The sequence below is a fragment of the Haemorhous mexicanus genome, chromosome 8 (genome assembly GCF_027477595.1).
Source record: "Haemorhous mexicanus isolate bHaeMex1 chromosome 8, bHaeMex1.pri, whole genome shotgun sequence".
NCBI classification, from domain to species: domain Eukaryota; kingdom Metazoa; phylum Chordata; class Aves; order Passeriformes; family Fringillidae; genus Haemorhous; species Haemorhous mexicanus.
In genome coordinates, this window is record NC_082348.1 from 14,051,424 (window position 1) to 14,076,144 (window position 24,721).

The following is a 24,721-nucleotide window of genomic DNA, read 5'->3' on the forward strand; positions in this document are numbered from 1 at the left end:
CCCTGCCAAAGGAGCAACAGCAGGAGGGAGAGGAGAGGCTGTCCAAGGCCAGCAGCATCTGGGCTCTGCACAGGGAACCACCCAGTGCCTCTGTCCCACCCAGCCTCTTTCCCAGCCAGGCCTGCAGGCTGCTGTGAGCAAGGAATCCTGACTCAGGCTGGTGGAAAGGGGAGTGAAGGCAGACATCAGCACTTTGCTTTCCCACCCCACTGCTGCCCACTTTCTCAATCCTCACAGACCAGCATTGTCAGCCTGGACATGACCACTGCATTTAAAAATAAATAACTGGTACACTGCTAGGAAGAATTTGCCAGTTTTCCACTGTGTTGTCCCCATAAATCAGCTTCTGCTGCCCTGCAGTTCATCCCCCAAGCTAAATGTTGGTCTTTGTTTCACCTCCCTTTTCATCACTACAATCTCTGGTATGGCAAACCCATGGTCTCTCAGGTCTTTCCTGAAAGTTGAGCAGAGTTGGTAGGGCAAAGGGATTAAGCAGACAAAGCAGAGAAATACAGTTTCTCTTTGTGGTAAAATCATGTTTTTCAGGAAAATCATGATGTAAAGCACAAGAGTGAACCTGTGGCTGGGGGGAATCCTAGGACAGACAGAGACAATCCAGGAAAAAAAAAAAAAAAAGCAGACACCCAGTCTAGGCTAAGAAGAATTGTGATCCAAGAGCTTGGATATTCATTTCCTTCCAACCAGCCCTTGGGAAAACTTCCAGCACTCACCTATTCCATAGTGAAGGCAGTTCCTCCTGCAGATCAACATTCATCTCTTCAAAGACCTTCTGAGCCTTTACCAACTCTTCTTCAGCCTTAGCAACAGAGAAGGGAGACTGTCAGCTCCAGCACAGACAAGCACCCTGCAGGGCTGGAACAGCTAGGACTCTTTTGACTTCTTTGGGAGACCAGGCAAAATTCTGGCATGAGGTAACCAGCATCCCAAATGAGTCTCCCAGGAACCAGGGCTGCACCATAGGTGACCCTTTAGGCTGAATGTGTTCCTCTCGGGTTCCCTCAATGGATTTCCCCATTTATACACTCAGCAAGTAATTCAAACAACCACTAATGTGTTTCAAGTTCTTTAAATTGCCCTGACTTCAGAAACTGAAAGGAGTTGGTCAGGCAGTTCAGCTTCCAGCTTGGATACAGATAAAGGTAATAGGGGCCTCTGTCCCTTGCCAGATCTCAGAAAGAGTTGAAATCCATGCCAAATGGCTTTAGAGAAGAATCCTCCTCTTGGGGACTCTCTGCTGAGGTAAGGTCATGCCAAAGCTCCATCTCCATGAGGAAGAGAGAAGGTCTGCATCCTTGGCTGATACAGCTCTCCCACAAAGCTGACTGGAGAAGCAAGGAAGGGTATGCAAAGCATGAGTTGTGCCAGAGGGAGGCCAGGCTGCAGGGCTTCAGCAGCACATCCTGGTTTCTGTGGTCTCACACAAGCGCAATCCCTGGCTGCTGTCAGCCCCAGCTCCAGAATGGATCTCCTTCTCCAAGATGAGAGTTTAAATTTGATCTGTTCATTGGACCTAGACACTGACAGATCCCAACGCTGATGGACACATTCTGTCAGGTTTCAGCAACAAAAAGGATGCTCCTGGTTTCTGTTGCTGACAGCAGAAACCAGCAACAAGCACATGCCCTTTCCTACATCTGTCCTAGGTCACCTCCTTCTCTTTTCAGTGCCCTGACTTAAAGTTCTCTAATTAATATGTCTCTATCCTGTAATCTATAGCAGCACAGCATTCTGCCATGCAGTGGGATGTACAGTGGAAAAAAAACCCTGTATGAGCAATTCGGAAGGTCAGCACAAGTGCCTATATATGTGACAACAGCAGGAATTTCACAACACCACAGGCCTCTGCAAAGAGCCCACAAGCTACAGAAGCTGGATCTCCCTACCAGCCTGCAGTCAGATTCCTACACCTTCTATGAAATCCAACTTTATCTTCTTTGTGTCAGCTTAATTAAAGAAATCCAGCTTACTGCTCCTTAGTGACAGTTATATAGAACAACAGGAATGATGGGAGAAAAGGCTTAAAAATATTTGGCAGTTCTGAATCCTGTTCCTCACAGGAATCACTCTCCATTTTATAGGGTAGGATCCTTTCACTCTCCATTTCTCTCCTGACTCAAGAGCAAACCACAGGAGCTCCTACTTTCCAGCTAGCTTCACCTGTCAAAGGGTTGCTCATTGCTGCCAGAGGCAAGGCTAAGGCTCTGTACTCAAGACCGGGGGAAAGGATTCCCCTGGAAAAAGACACATTTGGGAGGTATTCAGAAATTAAGACCTGGTGAGGAACAGGCAAGGGGAGAAGGGGTCGTGATGCTTCCACCCAGAAACCCCTGTTTCGCTGCTACACTCACTGAAAAACTCAACATTTCAAGAGGGTTTGCACAAAAAAAAACAAAAAGTATTTTAAACAGAGACACAGTTTATGCTGAATGAGAGACAATGATCACAAAGACTCATTCTACCTTAAAACACCTCTATGAATGAATGTTTCTAATGTAACCATTTTAAAGGGAGTAAAAAAATAAAAAAAACCAACAAGTCCACCCTTTGGCTTTATCTTATTCTAACTTCCAAACTATACTGGAACCCGAATCAGCAGAATCAGCTCAGGAGATGATGTGACACCACTGAATGCTGTTAGTTTTTCAGATGTGGTGACTATTAACATTCTTTCCCTCTCTCATTTACTTCTTTTTAAGGTCAAAGAACCTGGAAAGCAATGTGTGAATACTGTGACATCCCGAGGCAAAGGCAAAGCCAGTAACAGGCAACGTTCACTCTAAAGCAGTTGTAGGAATCAGGGATCCATCCAGCAGGGCCTGTGGCTCAGCTAGTGCTCTCATCCCCAGGTAGAGCTCTGAAATAATGCTGCAGTCCTTAGTCTGCCTAGGGATCTTCTCACCAGTGGGATTTACTTTGCTTGGAAGCCAGAATCCTGGCACTTGATAGCCCTGACTGCTTCCAGACAGAGCCAAAGCCAGACATCAGCCTGATCACAAGCCCTTCTAGAGAAAACATAGATTTTCTGAGGTCCATTTTCCTTTCTCTCCTCTCCCTGCCTGAAAGGGGGAAGTTTAGAGCAGGAGATGGACAACAAATACTTTCCTGACCTTCCACCTAGCCAAAGCTCAGAATGCCAAGCACAACCAACTCAGTTGTGGCAGGGGACAATTTTTCCATACTGTTTCTGCTACTACCACACATCTCAGCCCTCCTGACTGTCTGGTTATGTCCAGCCTGGTGCTTTCAGGCAGTCTGGTGACCACTTCACTTCAAAGACTCTGTTGTAAACTGTGGTAATTAGGCACTGCTCAGTAAATAGTTTAGATATCCAAGAGGCAGGAAGAGAGCAGGAGGACTCCCTCCAGACCCAAGCCCCACCAGTCCCAACCAGACCTGCCTCTCAGAAGAATTCAACTTGCTCACCTTTTCCTACAGACAAAGATGTTGTTCTGTTATCACCGCAGCACCAAGGATGTTATTTTTTAGTCTGCATTAAACATGTCAGCAGAGCTTAGTCAAAAGGCAAGAATGTGCTGTGCTAAGCCATTTTCCTCTTTGTTTCAAAAAGCACAGTCACTGACATTTCTAACTGGGAGTGTGCAATAGCAACTCCCACAGCAGACTTAACAAAAAATCCCCACTGTGTTGTTTTTGGTTTTATCTGCTAAAGGCCTAAAGAGCCAGAAGTTTGCACGCTGGAGGGAAGGACTTGGCTTTACAGTAGAAACACCAGATCTCACTGACCCCATTCTTGCATGGAGGCTGTAAAAGTATCAGGCAAGAAGAGACAGCAACACAGCTGCTGGTAAAAGGAGACTTTCTTAAGGCTTAACATTCTGAAGCTTCCCAATAAATCCAGTGTCATCAGCCCGCCCGGTTTTATCAAGATGTTAATGAGATTGTCATTAACACCTTCAGTCTTGAAATCACACGAATGTAAAAACTGAAGCCTTTTTTTCCTACCTATTAATTTTTGTGAAAGCAAGCTGGAAAACCTACAGGCTAAGAATAAAACTAATGTTCTTTGTTAAGGGTTTTTTTTTTTTGGTTAGTCTCCAACCAAAAGTAAAATTAAAATAAAGAAAAAAAGCAAAGAAAAAAACCCCAAATATTTATACAAATAGAAACAAAATATTAGGGTTGACAGTAGCATGACTTAGCAGAGGAATAAAAGGGAGTGTTTTGAAAATATCTGTGGTCACTGAGTAGATTAAGGCCAAGTACAGGGAGATTAACGCCCCCGCAGCACAGTGGGTGGAGAGATTAGAGAGCCCCTTGCACATGCTGTAGGGCAAAGTGACCCAGTTCAGTGAAATCATGGAGTGACTCCTGGTATCCTGTCTAAGATCCACGGGCAATGGATGAGGGGGGACTCATAGGTACTGCTGCTCTGGGCAGTCTGTGCGTGCTGCTATTACAGCAGTGACCACAGCCAAGCCTGAGAAGAGGAAAAATGCCCAAGAGCTGATAGATTTATTTATTTATTTGTGACTTGAGGAACTTCCCATACCTGTTTTCTAGTCCTCCAGTCAAAAAAACCACCAGTCAAACAGACCAGTCAAGAACCACAACTGTGCAGGTAGCTCCCTGCTCCCAGCTCCCAGCTGGGCCAGCAGAGGCACAGGAAAAGCCCCCAGGAGGCTGCCATGTGTGTTTCTCCCTTCAATCTAGAATGAATACATATTTCCTCCCTTGGCTCTGCATCTTAAGCAGGGCTGCTAACAGCTGTTCTTTTCCCAAGCTTTACTGATGTGGTAATGGAGTCTTTTCCCTGATCCAAAGTCATAAAGTGACTGTGAAAAACCCAGGGGTTTAATAAGATAAGAGATGTTTCTGAACTGTAATTCATCCAGTGGACAAGGAATGTGAAAACACAGGAGCATCTGAATGAGAACAGACGAGCTCACCAGGAATTTGTGAGCAGGTAACTGGTGCTCTCCCAGTCTGGGAAAGGATTTGTTACATTTGCTCACTGAAAGTATTTTCTTCTCACTGTCTTCTGACAACTCCCTCTTATCCCTTAGGGTGTTCCAACTGAAACACTGATCGAGATTTCATCAGAAAGTCACACTTCTATGCAAGTAGGCTTGAAATTTTTATTCCCTACAGTTCCTCTGAGTTGCTCACATCTCTCAAGATGCTATAACCTAAGCTCTGCTAGATGACACCACCTTGATCTCAGCCTGCTCAAATATGTCACACAGGGTACAAATTGACTGATCTGGGCCCATCTCTTCTGCGCAGATCGAAATTGTATCTAAAAATGGCTCTTTTAAACCACAACAGCCAGGACAGTGCTCATTTGGGAATATCACAGGAGAATGTTGCAAGCTAACTCAGCAGCCACAGAAATCACAATGTTATTTTTTGTGGCTTTACTCAATGACACGAATCCATAGGCCAATTTTTCAGAGTTTCCTTTTTTTCTTTTTTTGAAACAGCAACAATAAAAATTGACTGCTTCTCTTAGAGCAAAATGGAAGCAGTAACTGGAGGAACTGTGTATCACATCACCCTCTGCCTAAGAGTTATTCTACAGCCTTTCTTCATCCACATTTCACCTCAGGGGGAGAAAACAACAGTCCAGTATTAACACACCTGACTAGAAATCAGTCAGGCAGGCACAGATTCATCCACTGGTCAGCAACTTCCACATGCCCACTGTGGCTAAGGAGTGTCAAGGACACACGGATCAGAGAGGACTAGAGTGAACGTTGCCTAGAGATTACTTGCAGGGTACAATCTAGAGCCCAAAATAGCACATGCAGGGTTAGAGCCAGGTAGATCAGCAGTCACCTGATTTCGGAGCAGATTAGTTTGTGCAACGAGGTGAGCTTGTAGCTTCCCTTGACACCACTGAGGCGCAGCTTTCTCAAGCAGCGAAACAGGCTGGGGGAGGGAGCATGTTTGAGTGGGAAAAAAAAAGAAAAACAAATAAACAGAGAACAAGAGAGACACAAACATATATCTTTTAGGATAAAAAAATTAAAATCACAACAGAGAGTGTATTTAGAGGCTGGGCCAAACCAGTATCACCAAGGCAAGAGAAAAAAAACAACCATCCCGGGACTGATCAGTTAGAATCCTTTGAAGCATGCCAAGCTTAGCAGTAATTAATGTTCCCATGTGGGCTGGATACTGCACACCAGCCAGGCAGCTGTAAGAGCAACAGATACAGTTGTTAGTGACCTAGCACACAGACAACCCTAATCCGAGGCATGGCTGTGAAGTTGGAGCTCCTTAAAGAGAGGTCAGGATTAATTAACCATTATAATTATTTGCATGCAACAGCTGAAAGTCCAGAGTGATTTATTTTAATAGCAGGATGTAAGTTTAGCAATAAGTGGCAGGGGTCCTGGGTGGGAAAAGAACATCCATATATTAGAGAAGAGTAAAAGAGACCATGTAGTGCCAAAAAGTATTTACACTGCTGTTTCTGTGACTATACCATGAAACTTTAATCAAGACAGTTCCCACTTGTATCCTGCGTCAGAAACATGATTTCTCTCTCCTAGGGGTCTGCCATCACATTCCAAAGGAACTTACACTGGAACAACCCTACTTCAAAGGTCCCAGGAGCCCAACTCCAGGCACAGAAACAGAGAGGTGAACTACCTCCAGCGCAGCTGAGTGCACGCTGAGCCCTGGCTGCTGCCCACAGCCCTGCAGAGCTGCGTGACTGCAAATGCCAGATCCCAGGCTGGGCACTGAGAACTGCCCCCTTGGGAAGGCCATACACACATAACTCCCTGGCACTTCTGCTCCCATCTTTGCAGGATCAGGACAGTGCAATGTGTCACCTATTACCCTGGGCATGAGCTTATGGCCCAAATTCCAGAGGGTGCAAAGATCCAATCCAGTGCATGCTTTGGCTAATGACAAGAGTTTGATCAGGTGCTGAGAGACCCTTTCACAGGCTCATGAATAGAGCACCAACTCCTAACTCTCAATATTTCACTCTTCAAATATTTTTCTGTTATTTTGTTGTATCATCTTAGCTGAACATCTGGGGCAACAGTGAGTGCAGTAGTGATAAAGGCAGCCAACCTGTGCTGCAGAGCACCAGGTACCAACCTGAGTAGATCAATTCCTACAAAACCATTTGGCTTTATCTTATACTGCAGCAAAGATCCCACTGGCATGCACCAATAAAATAACATGCCCCAGGGAAATTCTGCTCCTGCCCCAAACACAATGAATTACTGCTTTGAGCTGAAGGCACAACCAGCTGGGCCTCATGCCTTGCATACAGAATCAAGACTTGCTTTGCCACACAAGTGATGCAATGACACTTGGGCCATCAATCTCTCTCCCCTTTTGTCTGTCAAGGTTAATCACAGTGCATGCAGTGCACTGTAGATGACTGATGACCTGCAGCTTAACAATAAAAATACTGGGGCCACTAAACACACATCTTTCACTCAGGGTAGGGATGCATCTTAATTTCTTCTGTGCAGGAAAAACACCAGCATCTCTTACATAGCTCATATTCCCCCCTACCAGAAATAACTCTAAGCAAAAGATGAAACTCTTGTCAGCCTGGTTAAAAGATACAGATCCAGGGTCTTTCTTTCCTGTGCTGCCTCTACCCTGAAGAGTCACAATTTACCATGGCCCACACTGAAGAGAATAAAAGATGTCCCCCCAGGCCTGGACTATTCTGTTGTGTCAAGAAGTGTCCTGTGAAGGGAAGCACATGGATTCAAACACACTTAGGGTACAAGAGGATTTCATAGCTCATTTTAGGGACAGTATTCAATCCATGCACCTACTCTAGAACAAAATTAGCACTATTACCTTTTTTCTGCAGCATTAAAAAAAATGTATACTTTATTTTTAATTAAAATAAATCTCATTAAAAATAAAATCCTTCACTTGACAACTGGGCAAGCCCTGGGTCAAGCTATTCACAGGCAGGAAAGAAACCTGACAAGAAAAAAAACTCTTATTTTTCTGCTTTCAGCCATATTTATTATTCAGCAATTGTGGCCAACAGACAATAGAATACATTCATCAAGTGTGCATAGAGAGCACTTCCATCGATGTAATTCACACTCCAAAGGGTCTGTGTCCTAGGATATCAGAGGGCTTCACAAACACAACTGAAACACTCTTACCATTGCTCTAGGACAGGGAGAAAGTCCCAAGAAGCAGACAAATTGTAACATTTTTCTGGAGCACTGCAAGATTTTGCATCCCCAAGGGGCACACAGGCTTTTCTGCCAGAGGTTACTGGTCCTGTGCCTGTGATGAAACCCATGCCCAAGCATCTGGCCACCAAGACTGGCAAACTGATAACAGTGAGTCTGAACCAACCCAGCAGAGGCCATCCTGCCTCCCAGGAAAACTAAACAAATGAGAAGGAAATACCTAGCAAACCTCAATGATCTTAAGGATCCTTTCCAAAATGAATGAATGAATTCTATGAAAACACAATGAAGTGGTACAGGTGAACTTGAAAGCAGCTCAGCTGGCAAATGCAGAGCTCCCAAAAAGAAAGGAAGGCCGCATATCCTCCTGATTGCTTTACCTTTGCAATTTTGGTTTCATCCTTCTTCTTTGCAGTTTGCAGGGCTTCAAAGTGGTGTCTGGCACTGTCGTAATCCACAAGCTTCCTTCCTCGCTTGGCGATACGAGACTAGAAGGATGGAGAAAAGAGTCACCCCAGTCCTCCCCAGCAGCCAAAACTGCAAAGCTTCCCAGGAAAAAACCCTCCCAACTTCCAGAACACCCCACACTCTGCCCATGCAAGGACTCTCCCTGGATCCTCCACACAGGAGGCCCTGGAGCCACCTGTGGCAAGCACCATTTCAGAGGGAGCACCTCAGGAGGAGAGAGGAGCCATCAAGGGGAGGTGAAGGGATGCAGCCAACAGGCCCCACCTTTGGGTAACATGCGTTTTCAGAACTTTAGCTCCCCTGCTTCCTAAGCCCCACCATGTGCCTGCATCCTACAACCTTCATTATTTTCAGGGCTTTCTGAGGGCTGCAGCCAGTCCCTAGCTAACTAGCTCACTAGTCTGTGTGGAAGCCTGAGAGATTAGGTTCAACAAAAGAAGGCATTTCTGCTGCCAGCACAGCAAAAGCACTCGTCCACATGCTCAGGATACACCATGGACAGCCTTTTGGACCTTGTGACAGAAGCTGCAGACAGTAGTGACTGCCAAAGGCAGAAGTCTGCTGTCACCAGCATTCAATCAAGGGAAAACCTGCAGCACTGGGTCACCAACACACAACACTGAAGCCAAAACAAACACAAGGAGGGAGCTGACTGTGTACCAGACTTAGATTCAGGAATGGAGTCCTGACAAACCCATGGCTGAGAATCCAGGGCAGACAGTCAGGCCTGTGGCCTGGTCCTGCGTTGAACTGAGGAGCCTAAGGCTCTCCCTCTCAGCAGAGCTGCACTTATTGAGGCTCTGGCCCACTGGGTTTCCCTGGTTTAGGAACAATCCATCCCCCAGCCCCCTGCCTCCCACACTGTTTGCAAACACCCCAGACTATCTGGGTTGGAGCACACACCTTCCCAGCCTTACCATAACCCTTCCCCCTAGATCAGCGAGCCTGGACCAGCGTCAGTAATCAGCAGCCCAGAGACAGGCTGGATAACAGAGTGAAAAGGCATGGCTAAGAGCCAGGAGCACTTCTAATTAACCACAAAACCCAGGGACATAGTGCAGAATGAGGAATCAGCACTGGGATTTACTTGCAAAAGCAGAATCCCCCTCTCTCCTACCTTGGCAGGGAGCTGTGGTTTCCTCTCCCCAGGCTCCTGCAGATATGCTGCAGAGCCATGCTCGGGGCTGATCTGTGCCAGAGCAGCTCACACACCTCCCACACACGCTCCTCTGCTCCTCCAGCAAGCACTGCTGCAGCTCTGGGTGAGTCACAGCAGAGCTGCAGGATCTCAGCCACATGCACACCCAAACTCTCCTCTAAATGCTTGGCTCACTCCAAGAGAGGAGTCACAAAGAAGCTGAGCCACCCCACAGCCAAGGTCACTAGAAGACTCCTCCCAAAAACCACACTGCCAGCCAGGAGACAAAGTATTGGAGGGGGCTTCCAGCTGCACAGCAATCTGAGATGCAAGTTAATGCATCTTACAGCAGAGGAAACATGGCCCCATCTGGGATTTAAGAGATAGCACTTTGCCCCCAGGGAGAGACAGCTGGAGTTTTCCCCACCTGTGACATGGCCACACAGCCACTTCAGTTTTTGGGCTACCCCACCAGGAAGTTTGATTCAGCATCACCCATCTTTCAAACAAAGTCACTCCTCCATGTTCATGCAGCTCCCAAACTTCTAACATCACTCCCTTGTTTCTGCTGGAGTACAGGGAAATGCTGCAAGGTACAGACCCACAGGGTGGGAGCCCTCCTGGAGTAACCACTGAGCACACCACTGCCAGTGATGGCACTAACAGGGTTTTCAGGAAGGCTCAGGGCTCCCTTCTATCACTCCAGGACAGCTGCAGGGACCCACCATCACCCAAATAAAACAGCTGAACTCCAAAAGACTTTACTACTTGGCAACAAATCTATCTTAATTTGAGCCTTCTTAAAACAAACAAACAAACAAACTCAAGCCATCAAAAAACCACTTTTGCCCTCCACACCCTTCTTTACTGATATTTGGTTTTACAGCTAGTAGAGCACCAGTTTTAGTTCAAGTCAGAAAATCTCCAATTCAACAGCTATTCAGAACTTGGGCTGCAGTTCATCTTCTTTGGCCTCACTGCAGGGACCTGCACTATTATTGCACATTGTGCAAAACCAACAAAAAATTCACTCAGAAATATTAAATGTTATGCAAGAAGAGTCCTACTCCAAGAAGTACAGACACTGACCTGCAAAGAAAGCTTAAAGTACTTTTTGCATTCCCATTTTTGAAGTTAGAGAAAATGAGAGGCCTTGTTCAGGGGTGAGCATCCAACATTGGATAAATTATTTTCTTTAACACAAAAAAATTCCTTACTAAAGGCATGTTCTGTTTTCACATTCCTACTGTGGATCTCTTTTCAAGTCCAAAAAATCTGAGGGAATTTTTACAGCCCTTCAATTAAGTTGGATTGAGAACATATTAGAATGCAACAAAAAAATAACACATGCATGATCTAACTCATCACACATTTTAATTACTAGGCTATTAACAAAACCAGGCCTTTTCACAAAAAAATTAAAATCATCTTTCTTCTCTCCATTAATCAACTTACTTTACTAGAGTAATGCCAGAATTCCAGGAAAAGCAGAAAATTTCATTTTGTGGAAAACAAAAACCAGAAAACTAATACCACAACAACAAAAACCAACTCAAATATTCTGTAAATGACATGAGACTGGAACTTTTTTTTTTTGCCTGCAAATCTCAAGAACTCTAATTTCTTATGTGAGGCCTAGCTATACTTCTGTACAGACACAGCAATATTCAACAACTGATAAAATGTGATTTGCACCAAAGCAGTGCCAAAGTCTGAGTCTACAGCAAGCCCAAAGTAAGGCATCTTGCTAAGGAAGCAGCACAGGGTGCACTTTGAGGCACAAGGCATCAACCCCAGAGAGATCAGCCCTACAGCCTCCAGCCCTTCCCCACTCCAGACTTCCAGGGGCAGAAGAGGCTGGAAAAATGAAGCAAAACCAGGAGTCCCAGGAGACAAGGACACTGCTGTGCAGGGCTGATTTTACAAGCCTGTGACCTGCCCCCATCTGATACAGCACAATCCTCCAGAAGCAATAAATATTGACAAAGGTTTCAAGAGACACGTTGGGGGGAAAGGACTGCTTTCACTGGAAAGGAGCCAAGCTGATACTTCCCATATGGTGATATCATTACTGGTGCTTCCATATGGTGAAGACATTTCCTGCATAGCCTCAAAATGAATAGAGAGGAGATAGCTGTGGGGGAAGGGAAGGTCACAGACCAGCATTCAAACCCCGGTCCCTGGATACAATCTGTCCCAAAAAAACACCTATCCAGCACTCTCCCTTCCCTGAAAAAAGCAGGGTACACACACAGCAGGACTTCAGGGACTCACAGAAATCTGCCTTCCACACCAGCCCTTACTCATAAAGTACATTTGGTACTAACTGCTTCCTCAATGTTTTCTACTTACAAGGAAGTTATAAGACAAAAGGACCAAAAAGAGATTGAGACCTTCTGAGCTAGTGCTGACATTGACCCCTGCACTCTGATGCAATAGGGAATTTCATGGATCCTGCTGTTTCACACTTATATTTTCTCTTCAGCATCTTTCCCCTGAATTCTTCAGTCTTGTTTTAAGCCCAAAATTAGAACAAGACATTTTCAATTAACCCAGAGCTGCAGAGATCTTGGCTGCTTTTAAAGACGACCTTGGACAAGCCCAACACACATTCTCCTGGAGCAGATACAAGAAATTGATCTTCAGAACTTTTATCTGCTGCAAATCTCTAGATCAAATAGTTCCAAGAGAACCTTACTTTAATATCTGGAAATTGGCCAAGGTATGTATCCATGGTCAGAAGTGCTTGATCCACCAGCTTTTGATGGAAATCTGTCCACAGGAGATCATTGTTCTGAAAAACAAAAGTAATGAGTTAACTATTAAGAACACAGGGCTTCACATTTCTGGTTTTCTCTGTGAGTGCTACAGCCAACAATCTTGGGCATTCAGAGCTCTTAAGAAACAGCAAGTTCTTTGGAGAACTAATGATAACAGAGATCTTGGCAGAAATGAGAAAGCCTGATGCTGCTAATTCTGGTGACCTTTCCAAGGACAAAATGCCTTTGAAGTCCCATCTTTCCCCTGCAATGTTAAACTCAAGTCTGTACAAGCTGGTTTTGCCTCCCTGTCCCAGCAGCTACAAAAAAGGCACACCTGACAGCACAAGGCACCATTTTCTGTTATTCATTACAGTACAGCTTCCTGGAGAATGATGAACAACAGAAAGCTACACAATCAGTCTCCAGCCCTCACACCACCTGCCTCCACAGCCCCATGGAGGACATGGCATGTACCATGAGCTGTGCTCACCTTATCCTTGACCTTAGCTCAGGCACAGCAATTTCCTATCAACACCTTGGATTAGGTGAAAATTATCCCTCTCTCCTGTTTTTCCACTTGAACAAAGGGTTTGGCCAAAACATTCAGGAAAAATTCCCACTTCATGCTTTTTATTTGGCAGGAATAACTCTTCTCTCTCACCTGTCTTTTCACAAGCGAAATATAAACAAGGACTTAAAGGGGAAGGTGGAAAGCTGGAAATATTCTTGCAGACCCAAAGGGTAGCTACAGTTAGCTGTCAGGATTCATGTCCCCTTTGATGTCTCTGGCTCAAATTTTCTGAAGGGTCAATCTCTCAGGAGGCACCATAGTGGCTCAGGACAAAACAAGACCAAGAGGCTGTGAAGTCAAACCATACAACTCCATTACTTACTGTAACAGCACTTCCTAATGCAAAGTTTCCATGTTAATGAAAAAACTGACCTGGAAACATTCAGATTTTGTTTGAATTATCTGCTTTGAAGTCATTATTTCTTGGGCAAGATACAGATGTTATTTCAGGTGAGATTTTCTGCAGGGGAAAGAAGAAGGAAAGAATCCTCCTCCTGCTCTCCTGTCTACTCCTTCACTACTTCTCCAATGGCACAGACAGCTGCAGGTAACCCCAGTCCTGCAGCCTCATGGCAAATGAATCCAGAGAGCTGAACTGCCACAGCTGCTGCTCAGCAGAACAGCTGAGCAAGAGAGCAGAGGGTGCTGCCTCCAGCTGGACCCACCCCAGGCACAGGCCAAGGGGATCCAAGCTGCCAAATGACAGGCTGTGCCCTCAGCTCCACAGAAAACACCTGGGCAAGCTGCACAGGCATCACCTCACCAAGGGATGACAACACCAGCACTGTGGGGTGACAACACCAGCACTGTGGGGTGACACATGGCTCGGCCAAACAAGGGAGCAACAGGAACAAGGCAGCTGGTGGTACTGCCATGAGGGGCTGTGGCAGCTGCACAACTGGCTGCTCTGACTGCTTTAGCCAAAGTTTTATCTGCCCCTTTCTCTTACACAGAGCATAAGCAGTACACCCAGCTGGCCCTCCTGAGTTTCTGTAGGAATCCTCTGTCCCCATTTAGCCACTCAGGGGAAACAAACAGCCTCTGGGTATAAGTGTACAGTTCTGTGTAATGTACAAGCATTTGGCAACAACCTCCTACAAAAATACAGGGCACATCCTTCAAGCCTTCCTTTCTTCACAGTGCAGAATTTGTCTCCAATTCTTCTGTGAAGTCATATGCCTGAAGAAATGTGGTGCACAGACATAGCTTCCAAAGCTCATCTCTGACAGAACAAGTCTGGACATCCCCACATCCTGGACAAAGTCTTACCTCTGCTATTTTATTTGTGTCATCTCTCCCAGGCCAATCTGGCTCATAAACCTCCTGCAAACACTCTGTCAGCTTCTTGGAGGCCTCGTGCATAGCTAGGAAAGAAGAGGGAACTGTTCAGGCAAAAGAAAATAATGTGTTCCTCACAGTTTAACCCTTACCCTGAGGAACAGAAGCACAGGAGCATTACAACAGATGCTGAGCTCTTCCTTATTAAATGTCTGAGCCTTGATGACACTGAGATGGAAGGTAACCAGAGGGAGAAAGGAACCAAGGGTGCAGTTGTATCAAGCCCTTTGTGTTCATCCTCCCCTAGAAGGACATGTGAAGGTCCATCTGCTAAGACACCACCACGTGTTTGGCATCAAAGCACAACTCCATTCCCAGATGGTCCCAAAGGATTCTGAAAAATTCCCCCCCGACAAAGCTGCAACTCATGCCTGGGGAAACACCAAGGAGGGGAAGGCTGCAGAAACCTCACTGGGAGGTAAGTACTGGAGGGGAACAAACCTCTGCTCATGCAGACCTTACCTTTGACAGAAGCCAAGTAAGTTCGGAGGTCCTTCTGCAGCCTCGTGCCTTCGGACTGCCAACGTAAGGAGATCATCAGTTATTCTCTCAGCTCAGGAGAGTCTGTAAGAAGCACTCAAGCATTTCTAACTAAAGAAAACTGGTCTTGCAGACAGGTTACACACCAGTCCTATGATCACATGAAACTTCAAGCTATCACATTTTTTGTATTTTTTTGCTCTGTGTTCTAGGAACTTCTAGGACTTTTGCAGCAAATGTAATCGTAACTCCTCTCCTCTTGTACTCTCTTTGGGTCAGTTCCCAATGCTTCCCAAGACCAGAAACTTTGTTTGTAAAACTGGCCAGCTTTTTCCAATCCCTCATTTCCTTTGCTGATGGCAGTAGGAAAAGAACAAATGTGAACTCATCCAGAACTTTCGAGGCATGGAAAACAATTGGGCCATGCTGCTGGAAGCAGATGGATTTCTCACAAAGCTATGCTATCACTGCCACTTCAACAGCTGGGCAGATTTAGCCTCTGCTTAGAGAGCACAGCTGCACCGGGAGCACAAAGGATCTCAGCATGAGCTCAGCTGAGACAAGAGGTGCCTGAGCGGTGGGAGAGCTGATGGGAAACATCTGCTTTTGAAGTCAGTAGCTCTGAGGCAGCTGTTGAAGATGTCCTGTGAGCTCCCTGTCTCTGGAGTTGGCTTCAGCTGTCAAAATTCATTATGCTGGGGTGCCCCCTCAATGGGGCACAAACTGGGAAGGAGGAAAATGACAGCAGGCTGTGAGGTGCAGTGGTCTCTTTTCTGCATTCTTGTTTTGCAAAAGATATGCAAAGTCCCACCAATGGATACATTATCATCCTGCAGCTGTATCATTTTTAAGAATAACTAAATTTCAACTCACAATTCAGAAGTTATAAAAAACTATCAGCAGGGAAAGTCCTCTGTAGAACATGCCCACTACACAATTGGGCGCTGCAATGTCTGGAGCAGTAACATTCAAAACTGTAGCATCTAAAAATCAGAAGCCACTTCTAAAATTGTGTCCATGCTTGCCCTAATCCTGCCACAGCAGCAAATGACACAAGCCAAACTCAGAACTCTTCAAGTCTCAATACACAGTTCCAAAGCCATGGAGACAAAAGAATCCATGGAGCAGAAAACCAGCACCACAAGTAAATGTCTAGTCAATATTTTTAGATAGATCACCTGAAAAACCTACAAGTCAGGGCTGAAAACTGGAGCATGCAATTTCAGCAATGCAGAACCAGCCTTCTGTGCTCTCCAGGCATCCTCACCAGTGGTGCTGCATCCTGCAGCTGGAGCGCTCCCAGTCACCTCTTGCTGATGTTTAAAACTCAGCTGTGCACTCAGTGCACATTTGACATCTGAGGGGGCAGGAGGTAATGGCCTGGTCCAGATTAGATTAATGAAGGGCTGGAAGAGCAGACTGTGTAATTACAGGGAGGGGAAGCACTGAAACAACAGCTCCAGGTAAGCCCCCCCGCCTCAGCAAAACTTTGGAACTGTTAAGATAGAGCATGAACTCTGGGAGAGAAGCTCCACCCTGGGGTACCACAGGGGGGTTGCTAAGCTTGTTTTACCACATAGGGCTGAAATGGAAACTGCTGGGCTTGAGGCATTCTTGTCAGGGAAGAAACCCTCTCTCTGAGCTACTGACTGCAATGGGAACCTACTCTGTGACAGCAAAGGTCCCCACTGCCTGCCCTGCAGCAGGGGCTGTGCCCAACACATGTGGAGCAGGCAGAGGTGGGTGCAGCCTGTGCCAGCAGCAGCTTCCCTCTCTTGTGCTCAGTATGAAAGGCTGTAAACCAGCCCAGAACTTCCACACAAGTGGCAGCTCATGAAGGGTATCAAAACCCAGCAGCTCTGCCAGGCAGAAACACACATGGTGCCAGCTCTAAGAGCTGCCACCAGCATCACGCTGTCCCTCCAGTGAGCACTTCAGCTCAGGACAAGAGAAGCCAAAGCCTGGCACATCTCAGGAAGGGGCTGAGCTGCACCTCTACAGGAGGACTCTTGCTCCCAGGTCAGCAAGGACAATATCTGGGACAGATCCTTGTGCCAGTGACTGAACACAAGTGACACTGGGAAAGGAAAGGAGGAGGGAACCTTCAAAAGGCCATTTGGGAAGGTTAACAGCCAAAGAATCTCCATGAGGGAGTAATGAGGGGCAGTTCTGCTGCTTGTCAAGCCCTTAGGAGACACAGGCAAGCCCTGCACCTGCATGGCTGTGTCCAGCTCTTTTGCCACAAAGCAAATCCATCGGAGACAAAAAGTTCATACCATTCAGGGACCTCAGAGTGGTGCTCTTATATGAACCTGATGGACAGAGAGTTAGGAAGTGCAATGCCCTCCCTTATGTCCACTCAACCACTATTTGAGAGAACTACAAACACCTTGGTTGAAAATGATTGATTTTTAGACCTGCACTCCATTCCTCCACAGACCACACACAGAAACACGTGTCAGAGTGGTCCAACACAGTCATTAGAGTCAGAGGAGCCTCTAACCAGCCAGTGAACAAGGTCACTGCCTGCTCACACCCTAGCCAGCTCCACAAGAGAGCAGCGCTGTTCTGTCACCAGCCTGCAGCAAAAGGTCAGCTTTCCTCCAGACCTCCATTCCCCACTGGAGCAGACTTTGCAAAGAAAGGTCACAGAAATCCCAAGGATAACTATACCACACACACCTTATACATATAAAAATATAAATAAGTGTGTATACATGTATATAGAGCCGATTTTTTTATTCCCCTAGCCCTCAGCTCTGGATATGCTAAGAATCTAAGATTCTTAGGAAGAAGAAACCTAACTCACACTCATGGTTTGCCCTGTAAAACAGGCTTTGTCTACATTTATTTTAGTAATAGGAAACTGAAGGCTTAAGCAAATGCAGAGCAGCCTCCAGCTTCTCTGATTAATTATTTGGGGAATTTAGTTCATGGTCTGTTCCACAAAACAGGAGAAAGAATTCAGATGTAAGGGATACAAGACACAGTGCCTCTTTAACAGGCTCCTCACTGCACCACTGGAACTCATGGCCTTGGAAATTGAAAAAGCCATCCCAGAGAGTCACATATGGAAATGTAGATTTGAAGGGTTTTGTATTTCTCATTTATGAAGGTTATTTCTTAATTGCTTAAAAATTATACCAAGAGTCACATCTGGTAATGCCATGTTATCAGAAAGCAGTTAAAATGTATTCTGCTGTCTACAAAAACGTATCATTGCTGGACATGCTACAGACATGCTGAATGAACTTCTGGAGCAATAGCTGCTATTGCTGCCAAGAGAAGGAGCATTAGTGTCCAGGAATCTGCAATCAGCTCTGGTTACACATAAGTCAAAGCCAGACTGAAGGATTTCATTACATTCAGCTGTGGCAAATCCCTGCTCAGCTGGTTTTGTGACACAGCCACATCTGCTGAATCTCAACAGACATGATGCAGCTGCCACTAACAGCTCTAGAAAAAGGTCCTAAATGTGTCAAGCCACAGAAGAATAGCATTTCTGCAGTACCACCTGAGCTATGTTGTGACACATATTTCCTGCCACAAAACAGAAGCAATGCTTCCCCTATCAACAAGCACCAGCAAAATCCACAAGGTAACTGGTGTTTTCCCTTCTGGGAGGCGGAAGGCACTAGATAAAAAATAAAACAAAACACACCCAGTCGAAGATTGAAACCTACTGCTGTGTAAGTAGGAGGGTGGGGGAAAATTGCTACACTGTTAAAATATTTCTGTGCCCCAAAATACTGGGGGTGAGGCAGACACGCAGAAGAATAATGACTCAGGCCTGACAGTGATTGTGCAAGTATGGGAAGGAAGTCAGATTTAGGTCTCAGCCATGGAAGGATGTTCCCTTTTCACCATTTGCTTTCTTTGTCTCTTCTGCCCTACATGGTGCTTAGGAAGCTGAAACTGCCTTGTTCCATTTCATTTATTTCTAATCTGTTTCCCAACCTACCCCTCGTTCAGAGACACAATGTTGCTCTTATATCTCTACTTCCAGCAGGGCAGCAAAAATTACATTACAAGGCAGCTGCTAACTGAAGAAAGTGTTCTGCTTGAGCTATTTCTTTTTCTAAAATTGGGTCTAGAACAAGCATTATTTTTACTGATCTCTTCACTCTCGTGACCAGCGACAGGACTGAGGAAACAGGATGAAGCTGAGGCAGGGGAGATTTCGGCTGTGTATCAAGGAAAGGTTTTTCACCCTGAGAGAGGCTGGGCACGGGGACAGGCTCCTCGGGGCAGTGTTCACAGTACCAAGCCTGCCAGAGCTCAGGAAGCGTTTGGACAATGCTCCCAGGCACAGGGTGTGACTCTTGGGGTGCCCTGCACAGGGTCAGGGCTTGGACTTAAGATCCAGGATGGGCCCCTTCTACCTCAGCATGCTCTGATTCTCTCACTGATTCCATGAAACAGACCCTGGAAGTCTCAGTGTCATTTCTTGTAAGTGAGAAGTTTTGAGTTATGGGTCACTTCAATAGGTCTCTGCCCTTGTTTAATTTAATGGCCTTTAATTACATTGCAGCAGATGACTGGAGGCTAATGCTGAAACCCAGGGTGCAATTACATATTGACAATTATCTTACCAGCTGTTTGTTGAAGTTTTGCACACACTGTTCAAACTGCTCATCTTTTGTTTCATCTGCTTTACCAAGCTTCTGAAGGACCTGCAGAGAGAGAGGAGAAAGGACACTTCAAACACAGATACAGAAAAGCACAGAAAGTAACAGCGGCACGTTTTTTGTCCTGAGACCAAAGTTAAAAAGTCACCCCTATTCTCGTGCCCAAGATTTTCAGAATATTTTTCCACAGTCATAGTTTGAAAACAGATTTACAGATGAGTCAGGAAGAACTCAGACCCCTTACATTCTGCTGTACTGAAGAGCATGGCTGAGGATCTCTTTCACTGATCTAATGTTTTTTGCAGACAAGGCAACAGCAATCCAGTTACCTCCTGAACCAGCAAGACACAAACCACACCCCTAATATGCCTTGTGCAGTTACATTTTTCCTGATTTAACACTAGTGTCTAGTCCAGACAGGGTGGAGTTCTGCTCCCAGAACTGCCGGATTGGCCTCAAACACAAACACAGAGAGCTGTGCAGGGATCTCAGGGAGGGAGGGTGGCTGGAGCAGTGAGAGTCCCACCTTCTTTCCACCTTTTCTCACTATGCACATGCTTGGCAAGAGCTGGCTGCTGAGAGCCACCGGGGACCTTACACCATTAATCTGTGTGACACAGTCCAAGTGTCACTTCTGAGAGTGTCAGCAGCCACCTCCCTGCACAGCACAGCTTCCCGCAGCCTGTACAAAAGTCCTTATCAGACTACTTCTCTTATCAGCCTTCTCTCTTAGCTCCCTCTCCGTGCAGCTAAGTGGATTGTTCCCAGGCTTAGAACAAAGGAGTATTTCATGTTCTGGGCTGGCAGGAACATTCATCACAAGAAGTCTGGGCAAACCTGTGGAGGAGGGCAGCAGCTATGTGCCATGCCCCAAGCAACTCCAGCTGCAGGGAGACTGGGATATACCCTGTAATTGGTAAATGCTGATTATATCATCTCTCTGAATCAAAACTAAAACCTAACCGTGCCAAAAAAAAAAAAAAAAAAAAAAAAAAAAAAAAAAAAAAAGGCAAAAAAAGGCAAAAAAAGCCTTGTCCCACAGGAACAGTGAAACCAGAGAAAAGCCCTCCCAGCCCTCAGCCACAGGAGGTTTTTCAGCTCCTTTTGGGGAAAAGGGGATTAAGGCAAAAAAAGCAGGTCCTTGTTATTGATACCAGGTCTTCATGCAGACCATTAGTAACTGTTCCCTGACTCTGAGGGACTGCCAGAGAGCCATGACAGTCACCCAAACCAGTTTCCTCCAGCTGCCTTTGCTACCCATGGATCTTCTCAGAGAACAGAGAGAATTTTTCCCCTGCACAACAGGGATCAGTCTTTCATGATTAGTCCCCAAAACGGAATTTAAAAGAATTGGGCAACAGGATGTAGAATTGAATATTTTCAATTTGAAGTGACCTACAATAATAATTTAGTCCAACTGGCCATGCACCTACTGGCCCTCTCTCAGGGCTTTTTTATACTGTTGAGGTGGAGAACACCTGTTATGCCTATTTGGCTAAGCTCAGTTTCTCTCTCCCCAATACATGAATGGATATTGCCACCTCACCCCTGACCACAGTAACTGACTGTAGTGGAAGATCTGATAAATCAGTGCAGTCATTCAGCATCCAGCTCCTAAATCCCCTTATTTCAGCTGGGATTAAATGTCTAGGAGGGAATCACTGTTTTTCAACCTCCCTCTGTTCCACAGCTTCTCTTCATCTCCAGAAATTGCTGAGGTATTCCAGTATCAGTAAAGGAGGGAAAAGGACACACACAGAGTGCCCTCTTTGTCACCAAGAGCTGAATCAAGGACCACCAGAATTTTGAGTACAACTTTCTACAGCTCAAATGCCAGCAACAAACCCTGCAGCCACAAACACCTCACGTGCTTGGTACATCTGTCTACACAGCAGGACACAGACAGCATGAATATTCCCTTCTTCCTCACAAACCCTTGGCACACAAGAGCTTGCTGGAGAGAGAAGAGGCAATGTTGTTTGTACTGGCAGAGTCCTGTACACCAGACACTGGTGTCTCCTGAGCTCACCCACTCCAGCGAAGGGGAGCACATCCCACAGCAGCACTGCTGCTGAGGTTACACTTTCCTCTGCCATGCCAGCAGGAGACAAGGATTCAGTATGGCCTCATCTTTCTCATCAAGTCATATCTCCTCCAGATATTGTTCAGCTACACTCCCCTAGGCTGTCAGATCTATGGAGCATGGGTTCCCACCTGCTGGGTGACTTTCTAGGTGTCCAAGGAGCAGGCACACCAATAGCAGCCATCACTATAAAGTATGCAAGCTGTAAATTCCAAAGAAGAATCACATTCTCCCTCAATGTGCAGATCAATAGAATTACTGGAGATACAAAGGAGATGTTTACAGGGCAATGCATCTGTCTGGCTATTCAAAAGATGTGATGCTTTCAGGCCTGGAGGGAAGGAGAGCATTTAACTGGGAGGAATCTGGAGTATGTCACCAGGGTCAAAGACTTAGAACAGCCTCAGTGCTTCCTGGTGTAAAACACAGAGCAGCACTCACAGACTATTCATTATGGAGCCAGATGCCTGCTTCCATCATAGTCAAGGAGTTAATTTCAGCTCTACAGCCCCTTGGGGAACATGCACACTTAGTCTGGGCCAGCTGGGGAAATCTTGTTCCACTGTGCTGAGGTGCCCTGCACAATTCCTGTAAAACACTGGGCACTGCAAAGAGCTCTAACTCACAGCCTATCTCCAAGGAAAAAACTCCTGCTGTAACACGAAAGCTCAGATGAGGAGCAGCTCTGAATGAGGAGAGAGGAAGTAAGAAGAAACCCTGTGTGATTCCACAGTGGTGACAAGGGATGGGTGAAACAGATGACTTGAGGATGCCTGCAGAGAAATAAAGCAAGGAAAACAAAACCAGGTACAGGAGAGAGCCTATGAGAAGTGAATCCCTGGATACACAAAAAAACCTCCATTCTTGCTTCCTACACTACTCCCCATGCGGTAGATGAAGGCTTGTGCCCCATGTCTGCTGGCCCTGTGGGCAAGCCCCAGCCATACAATGATCCCTTTTTTACCTGCTATGATGCAGCACAGAGACAACAGCCCTGGGCTGCAGCAGGACTGTGGTTATCTCCTCATAATGCTCTCCCTCATAGCCAGATCTGCTTCACATGAACAGCCCAGAGGTCAAACCCCAAGTCATCTGAGCAGCACAGAGGATGGCACACCTCAACGCTGGCCCTCAAGCCTACTCCCAGCTCCCCCATCAACGAGCTGTGCTGGCAAGTCAAACTAACAAATCCCCCTGGGCTCCCTGAACCAGGCAGGGATGGAGCAGCTGGCCCTGGGCGTGCTGCTGACTGCAGACATGTCTGTGCTCACTGCTAATAACCCGTGAGCTCACAGGACAACTCCCCTCCCAGGCTGGCACTGCCGTCATAGGTCAGGCTATTCCGGGTGAGGCTCCCTCCCTGCCCCTGCCACAGGTTTTAATCCTCCAGCTCACTGCAAAGCCAGATAAAGTTCGGATGGAAACTTCAGGCTCTTTGATAGCTATTAATGGAGCAGATTTACCAGGGCAGGAGTCAGGGCTCCACCACAGCTCGCAGATCTCGGGCGGATCAGAGATGGTGTGATGTGTCAGCTGCTGTCTGGCGCAAACCACACCAGAAGCAGGCATGGGTCTGGCATTTAAGAGATAAAGCAGCAACCATGGCTTGGCTCCTTGGTCTGCCCTTGACCTGAGGTGTCCTGGCCCTGCATAAGGATAGGGATCATTTCAAGATGGTGCAAGATAGGGTGAAGGAGGGAATACTTTGTATGAATCCCACAGCACACGTTGTGAAATGGATTTCAGAGGAGGCTCTAGTGTTGCTGTGGGTTTCAGTCCTGATTTACTACGATGTACTATGATTGATTGATTTACAGTCTTGATTTACTGTGACAGGATGGAGCTGTCATCCCAGCCAGTGTTTTTGGCTTCAGGCACCAGGTATCTTTTCCAGTGTTTCTCAGAAACCAGGTCTCTCATAACTAGACCTGTAAATGCTCTGCATACACTAAGACCAACAGGCACAGACCAGCTACTGTAGAATCTCCAAAGAGAGCCAAATCCCACCCACGGACCCTCAGTTTTTCCTGCATTTGAATAAAAGCAACAAACAAAACAAGGAAACTCAAGAGTTCAACTGAAGTTTTAAAAGCACTTTAAGAACCTAGAAGGCAAGATGCTATTAACAAATCAGTAAATAATCACATTCCTCTCATATCACGCATGTGTTAGTAATCTGCTGTTGTGGACAGAACCATCTGCAGTAAACTCAGAATTGCCACACTCTGAGAAGTAACACAGTAAAAGTGAAAGGAAAATATGAAAACCCTCATACCAGAGATGTGGCATTTGCTAGCAATGGTCAGAGAAGTCAAGGCATGAAATAGCCTTTAAAAACAACAGCTGTACCTGGCAAATTTGAAAAATTGCTTTGGGCTATCCAAGTTGCAGGTTCTCCCCAAAGACCCTTAGACAATGACTGATCATTACCTAAATACCACAGCTCTGGACAACTCAAAAGAAAGCAGCTCCTGTGGCTGCAGTTTTTTCCCAGGTCTATACAGGGGCAAACATTCCTGAAGGGCAAGCCCCACACTGATTAGCACAGGGTCTCCAGTGCTCTGCTTCAAGCACTGGACGGGAAGGGAATGGAGATCTGGACATCAGCCCTGTGACCACCAAACTCTGATAGAGAGCAGCAATCCCCAGTAAGGACAAACACTTGCTGGCAGTGCAGCAGCTGTCAGCACCAAGCACCAGTATCAGACCAACTAAAATGCAATTCTGCTTTGCTCAAAAAAGCAACTGCAACCACATTTATGCTTTCTAATAAAGAAATATATGCCAGCTGCTTAATGCAGTCACAGTCCTCAGTCAGCACTTTCCCTCACTCCCTTTTGAAATACCAATGCCACAACACAACAAAAGCCCTGAAGCCCCAAATATTCTCAACAAACCACAAGTAGACTCATTATGTGAGCCAATAACCTAGTAAAAATCTACTTTGCATGGCATATGGGTCACCCAGGCCAAAAACCAGTTTAGGGAATGCAAGTAATGAGGAGGAAGGCAATAAAATAATTGCATTTATTTTGTGGATCTCAAACAAAGCTAAATCTGCATCTGAAACACCTGAATTTAG

The 24,721-nt window shown here is 46.0% G+C and overlaps 1 protein-coding gene across 13 annotated transcripts in view; it reads right to left on the reverse strand.

Annotated features, from left to right (window-relative positions):
• Positions 1 to 24,721, reverse strand: part of BIN1 (bridging integrator 1) — an 88,080-nt gene that overhangs the window by 31,591 nt on the left and 31,768 nt on the right. For 12 of the 13 annotated variants that reach the window (XM_059852788.1, XM_059852778.1, XM_059852777.1 and 9 more), the window contains exons 2-7: positions 19,521 to 19,601; positions 14,911 to 14,965; positions 14,380 to 14,474; positions 12,476 to 12,571; positions 8,552 to 8,659; positions 732 to 817 (exon numbers count right to left, since the gene is read on the reverse strand). In XM_059852788.1, coding sequence (XP_059708771.1) covers positions 732 to 817; positions 8,552 to 8,659; positions 12,476 to 12,571; positions 14,380 to 14,474; positions 14,911 to 14,965; positions 19,521 to 19,601 — 521 coding nt within the window. Of the gene's footprint in view, positions 1 to 731; positions 818 to 8,551; positions 8,660 to 12,475; positions 12,572 to 14,379; positions 14,475 to 14,910; positions 14,966 to 19,520; positions 19,602 to 19,800; positions 19,925 to 24,721 lie in introns of those variants that run through there. The other variant, XM_059852785.1, reaches the window with a different exon arrangement.